The sequence below is a fragment of the Pinus tabuliformis genome, chromosome 7 (genome assembly GCF_031772625.1).
Source record: "Pinus tabuliformis cultivar Carrire ecotype Pingquan chromosome 7, CPIR1, whole genome shotgun sequence".
NCBI lineage: Eukaryota > Viridiplantae > Streptophyta > Pinopsida > Pinales > Pinaceae > Pinus > Pinus tabuliformis.
This window is the reverse complement of record NC_142293.1, coordinates 1,884,982,324-1,884,988,323: the sequence shown is the minus strand read 5'-3', so window position 1 is coordinate 1,884,988,323 and position 6,000 is coordinate 1,884,982,324. Positions and strand designations below refer to the sequence as shown.

Here is a 6,000-nt window from a genome sequence, read left to right as displayed (position 1 = left end):
GCTTACTTTGAACACGATTCCTACATGTTTTTGGTAAATAATCAAGATGATAAGAAATGAAAAATGGTAATATTCCAGACATATGAAACAGTGGCGAGGCAACTCTCATTTTGCGTGAGGTTCACCGTTCAGGAAATCCATCATCCCCACTGAAACCAGAAAGCCAAGCCACGAATGCAACCATCACTATTGACCAGGAAGCACAGGAGAATCAAAAGACCTCCTTATTGAATGGTTTTCAGTCTTCATCAACTCTGCCCATAGCCTCTAATATTGAAGAATATGTAATCAAATTATACGAAAATCCTTTAGAAGTCATTTCCTTCATTAATTTGACTACTTCATCAAACATGCCCGCATTGCTAAGTGCACCAAGAACTGTGTTGTAAGATACGGCATCTGGCTGAATCCCCGAATTTTTCATTTTCTCGAACATCTTAAAGGCCTCTGTTGGCCCACCTGCCTTAGACAAACCATTCAAAACTATATTATGGCTACTAATATAAGGTTTACATCCTCGATCTTCCATTTTCTTAAGCCATGAATGAGCTTCATCAACCATGGCTGCTCTTACTAGGCCAGACATTAATGCATTGTAGGAATACACATCAAGAATACATCCCTGACTTTGCATTTCTTCAAACAGTTTAATGGTTGCATCAATACTCCCTGCTTTACCAAGGTGTTTAATCATCACTGCATAGAGCCTTGAGCTGGAAGGAGTGTTGTTTTCGTTCATTTCCTTAAATAATTCCACTACCGCATCATAACGGCGTGCCTTACCAAGTGCATAAATCAAACTACAATAGGCAGCAGGGCAAGGCAGAAAGCCCTTCTCGTCCATCTCTTCAAGAAGCATCAATTCCTTTTCCAATCTATTCGCCTTGCATAAACCAGCAATTAGAATGGAATATGTAAATGAACTTGGAGCAATGCCTTTTCCTTTCATTCTCTCAAACCAATGCAACGCCTCCGATGGATTGTTAGATTTTAAAAGAGCTTCCATGACGCTGTTATATGTTACCACAGTAGGATTGCATCCTACAGTTTCCATCTGTCCAAATAGCTTCAGAGCATCATCAAGTAGGCCTGCATCACCCATGATATCGATCAGTTTGTTGAACATGACCACATCGGGAGAGCAACCATCCTTCTGCATATCTTGAAATATTCTGTATGCCTCTTGGACTCTCCCTGCTTTGCCTAGCCCATTTATTACTTCAGTGTATGTAAACACATTCGGTGAACAATATGTATCCTTCATTTCCTGGAACAACTTCAAGGCCTCTATGCATCTGTTTGATTTAAACAAACTTCCAACCAGGATCATATAGATCTTCGCAGTAGGTTGCAGACCGTTCTCCTTCATTTCTTCAAAAAGCTTAATCGCAGAGTCCACATCTCCAAGTTTCCCAAAGTTGGAGATGTGCATAGTATAAGTTACCGTATCGGGAAAACATTTCCCTTCATTGAACATTTCACTGTAAAGCTCTTGCACCTTATCATGACAATTTGCCTTCATCAGCACACTAAACATGCAATTATAAGCATAAACACTGGGTTTGCACTTCTCTGTCTTGATGAGATAAAATATGGAAAGGGCCTTTTCCACCATCTTTATCTTGACTAGTATCCTAATAATTTCAGACAATATGCTAGGATTCATGCCACAGTCACTTTTCACCATCTTTTGCACTGTCTGCCACATTTCCCCCACTAGTCCCGCCTGCGCTAAGCAACGGATGAGGGGCATATATGTGGTGGAATCATGCTTGAAATTCTTTTTCTTGGCAGCCCACTTGAAAAACTGTAACTTTACACCAATTTCTACATCAAGCTTCAAAACCTCCCTAACCAATCTGTGATCCACCTTCAGCAGTAGGACTTCTATGGCCTTTTCAGCATCAGGTCCCCACTTGAAAATCTTCAGGATTTTCAAAAACCTCTCATCTAGGTCCCTGGCTGAAGGGTTTTTTCTGTTCATTCTGGCCATTGCTGATTGGCGATCCCCAGACCTAGTTTTAAGAGATGGATCTCTAAACATCTCCACTATCCCATCTTGGCTAGGGGCATCATTGCTATTGTTGGATGCCGAGGTAATGAATCCACAAGTACCTGAGAAATTGTAAATGCCTGAATTTAGTAAATTTATTTACATGGGTTTTGCTCTACTACTCATCAGAATCGATTCTAAATATCCCCAATCTCTGATAAAATTCTTTCGTTCGCATAATTTTTAAGTTTGTTTATAGGTATCCAGGGTTTAAATGCTTTTCAAACAATAGAGAAAATGGTTACATCGTTTTAAGAAAGAGTTCATGGTGAGGTCTTAGTTATGACTCAGTGCCCTTGGATTATCATTGGGAAGAAGAAATTGCACAAATCTTTTCTATATGCAGGGAAAGTAGGGAGATTTCACAAATTTTTCCCCCAAAAATATATAGATTTTAAAAATTAATAGATCGGATCTCTGAAATTGTAGGTAAAGGTAGCAATCCCGAGTGGAATGAGAAATTTGTTTTCACTGTAGCCGACGGGGTTACTGAACTCACCTTAAAAATAATGGACAGCGATAGTGGAAACGTGGATGACTTCGTTGGGGAAGCAAGGTGCAGATGAGTCTCCAGCATTATGATCTCAGTCATTTTTTCAGATCCTGCAGTCTTTCATCATTTCTCAATATTTCTGTTTTCTCATCAGATATCTTTATATTTCTGATTGTGGTGCACAACATTCCCCTGGAGGGAGTATTCATGGAAGGAAGTCTAGCCCCAACTTCCTACAATGTTGTCCTTCCATACCAGACCTACTGTGGGGAGATAAAAGTTGGCCTCATAGTCACTATTAAGGTAGATTCTATATATGCAGAGGCTCTTTATATCAGAAACATTTTTTTGAATGGTAATAGGATGGATTCATATTAGCTCTGGATATTGACCAATCACTGTAAATTTCATTTTCAAATTTTGTTTTACAGATGTAAGAAGATAATTTCAATAAAAAGTTTAAACTTATTCCTTCTAGATCTTTTAAAGTTAAATATCTTTTTAGAATTTAATGGATTTAAGGATATAAAGGATCTATGGATATAAAGGATGTATTGTAGATTTTGAGAATATTCAAGATATATGAATATTATAGAATTTGAGAATCTTAGGGAGCAATACAAAGTTTAGACTTTAAAGTTAAATACTTTTCTAGAATTTCATGGATCCATGAATATGGTAGGTTTTGAGTATATTCAAGATCCATGAATATTGTAGAATATGAGAATCTTAGAGAGATTACAAATAAGATTAAGGTGAAACAGGTCAAACAAATTGACCAGGCAGATTCTATCATATTCTCAAATTCTAAAATATTCCCAGAATTTATTATCAAATTAATTTCGATTCCATAACCCTAACATGTAATTGTGTTTTTTCATATAAATTCCCATCAAATTACTTCAATTCTATGAACTTAAATATGTTTTTTCATATTATGGTGATTGGAAATTGCAGGAAGAAGAAGATTGTTGTGAGGAAGCAGCAACGGAGGAGGTCGGAGGGTGGAAAGAAAGCTCCTACTGACCATTCCTTTCAATTGTTATGTTCAGTACGTCACATAACATAGAAAACCTTCAAAGAAATCGAATGTACTGTCGCATCAAACGCAAGAAATTCTGAAATAATGTTTATTGGGATTATATCATTCTGAAATAATGTTTATTGGGAGTATATCTGCATGTTTCCTCGACTATGACTCTCTTTTAGTGTCGCATCTAACACATAAATTCTGAAATATGTTTATTTGGAGTGTATCCACATCATTCCTGGACTATGACTCTTTTTGTGTGGTTTGATGTTTATCTTTTCTACCAATCATTGAAACTCTTCATGGAAACGTTGTGATTTCTCTAGAGACTATACATAAAAACGAAATATTTGCTTGAAACTGGTTTGTGCCATATGACAGAAAATGAAAAACTTGTTTTGTAGCTCTACATTTTGAATGGTGATAAAATTTTGATAGCAATTGGGTTGTAATAATGAACGGAGTGGAAAACCCAATGGGGTATCGATCGTCTAAAGGCAACGTTTGGGCATGGCTTTCCTTTGATTTCTTCTTTTAGCACGTAGTTTAATCATTAATTAATAATTATTAATGTTTAATTACGTCGTAAGGCGTTTCCCTTTGAAATCAACTTTCCTCTTGGGTTGCGTGTACATTTCTGAGCCTTCGATTTAAGTGTTAGATGATGAAAATAATCTTACCCATCCAATTGATTAGACCGGTATACGATGCGACCCAGTAGATCGACACTTGCCCTCGCTCGACGCTACTCTACTTCCAGGTGCTTCTCTGTGTGGAGACGTTGCACTTGCCCTCAAAATTATAGTGAGCTCGGGAGGCTCCTCTCCAAGATTTTTGAGCTTTCTTGTAACCTTCTGAATCTCAGAAAAATTATTTGTGATGAGTCATATTATGATTTACATCTTCAAGAAATACTTCGTATCCTTTTTCAAGAAATACCCTGTATCCCTTTTCCAATTATTTTGGCTGTGGCATTGCATGTGACGTGTTGTGGTTACTCTCTGATTCCCTGTCATTGCGTTTCGGTGGTTGTTCTCTCTGATCTTAATGTGATTAATTAGTTGAAAAGGCAAAGACCAGCTGTGAGTAGCTTCTTGGCTATTCACAAGTTCATCTGATCTTAGTACTTTTATATCAATACAAATATGAGGTCTCCGTTTGCTTTTGAAAATAAGAAATTGTTATGGTGCAACCAATGACTATATGGTATCGTTTGTTTCTTGCAGTCCTGCCTACTGTGCTAGACGTCACAGTGAACACTCCAGATGATTCTCAAGTTATTTTAAAGGTACGCTATCTCATAAAAAATATTATCCAGTGCTTATGACGGTAGGTGGTAACATAAGTCTTGTCATAGATGTTCAATCCAGCTTTAAGAATTATGATGAATATAATCCAATCTTGCAGCATCCAGACCTATGGATAGTTATGTTTGGTTCGACAGTAGATTTTAATATATGTTTGTTTTATGGAAACAGGGAATTTCCACGGACCGTATTCTTAATTTATGGTGATTATTAGCTGTGAATGTGGAGACATGCCATCTGACCAACTATTCTTTATCCCATGAGGTAAGAAAATCAGTAGTTCAGAAGCTCATTAAATAATGGGGTTGTTTGACAGGCTGGTGGATTGCAATTGACTGGTTTTGTTCAAGATATCATGTGGTATGACCCTACTTGCATTAACAACACAGGTGTTCGTGTCAAGATAGAAATAGCCATGTACAGTGAAACTGGTTCTATTATTAGTTTGTAAAGCTTAAGTGTGACCATGGCAACATTGGCCATCTTAGTTTCTTGAAGTATCCATGACTTGGTAAAAACTTGAATTATACCAGGTTCGTGGCAACAGGTTGAGGGATTCATCAGATGTTGCAACCTTGAAGCCCTGTGCCCTTACTATTGTAGAAGGTAACCAATAACTCTGCTCCCCCATCTGAACAAGTCAGGGGAGATAGCTAGAAATTTTGTCTTGCCTTTCTTTAAAATATAAATGTTTTTATCTTGAGTATGCATATTCCTATGGTTTTAGCCGTGTATTGAGAACTAATATTATTGAGAACATGGCTGACTAGTCCCTGATAAATAGATCCCCAATATTTGATAAAAATTTTCCGTTCGCATAATTTTTAAGTTTGTTTATAGGTATCCAGGGTATAAATGCTTTTCAAACAATGGAGAAAATGGTTACATCGTTTTAAGAAAGAGTTCGTGGTGAGGTCTTAGTTATGACTGAGTGCCCCTGGATTATCTATGGGAAGAAGAAATTACACAAATCTTTTCTATATGCAGGGGAAGTAGGGAGATTTCACAAATTTTTCCCCCAAAAATATATAGAGTTAAAAATTAATAGATTGGATCTCTGAAATTGTAGGTAAAGGTAGCAATCCCGAGTGGAATGAGCAATTTGTTTTCACTGTAG

General features: G+C 37.1%; 1 protein-coding gene across 1 annotated transcript; it reads right to left on the bottom strand.

The window, feature by feature from the left end:
• Positions 1–238: 238 nt before the first annotated feature.
• LOC149256010 (uncharacterized) lies at positions 239–4,592 on the bottom strand. The gene is made up of 3 exons (XM_089455181.1): positions 4,575–4,592; positions 4,283–4,430; positions 239–2,115 (listed from the first exon to the last, which is right to left on the bottom strand). The coding sequence occupies exons 1-3, from the start codon at positions 4,590–4,592 to the stop codon at positions 239–241; spliced, it is 2,043 nt and encodes a 680-aa protein (XP_089311307.1).
• Positions 4,593–6,000: the final 1,408 nt, after the last annotated feature.

Excerpts from the sequence above, each read along its gene's own strand:
- LOC149256010 (XM_089455181.1), bottom strand. Across the intron at positions 2,116-4,282 it reads TCGATCTACTGGGTCGCATC|GTACTTGTGGATTCATTACC; the intron begins GTATACCGGTCT and ends ACAATTTCTCAG.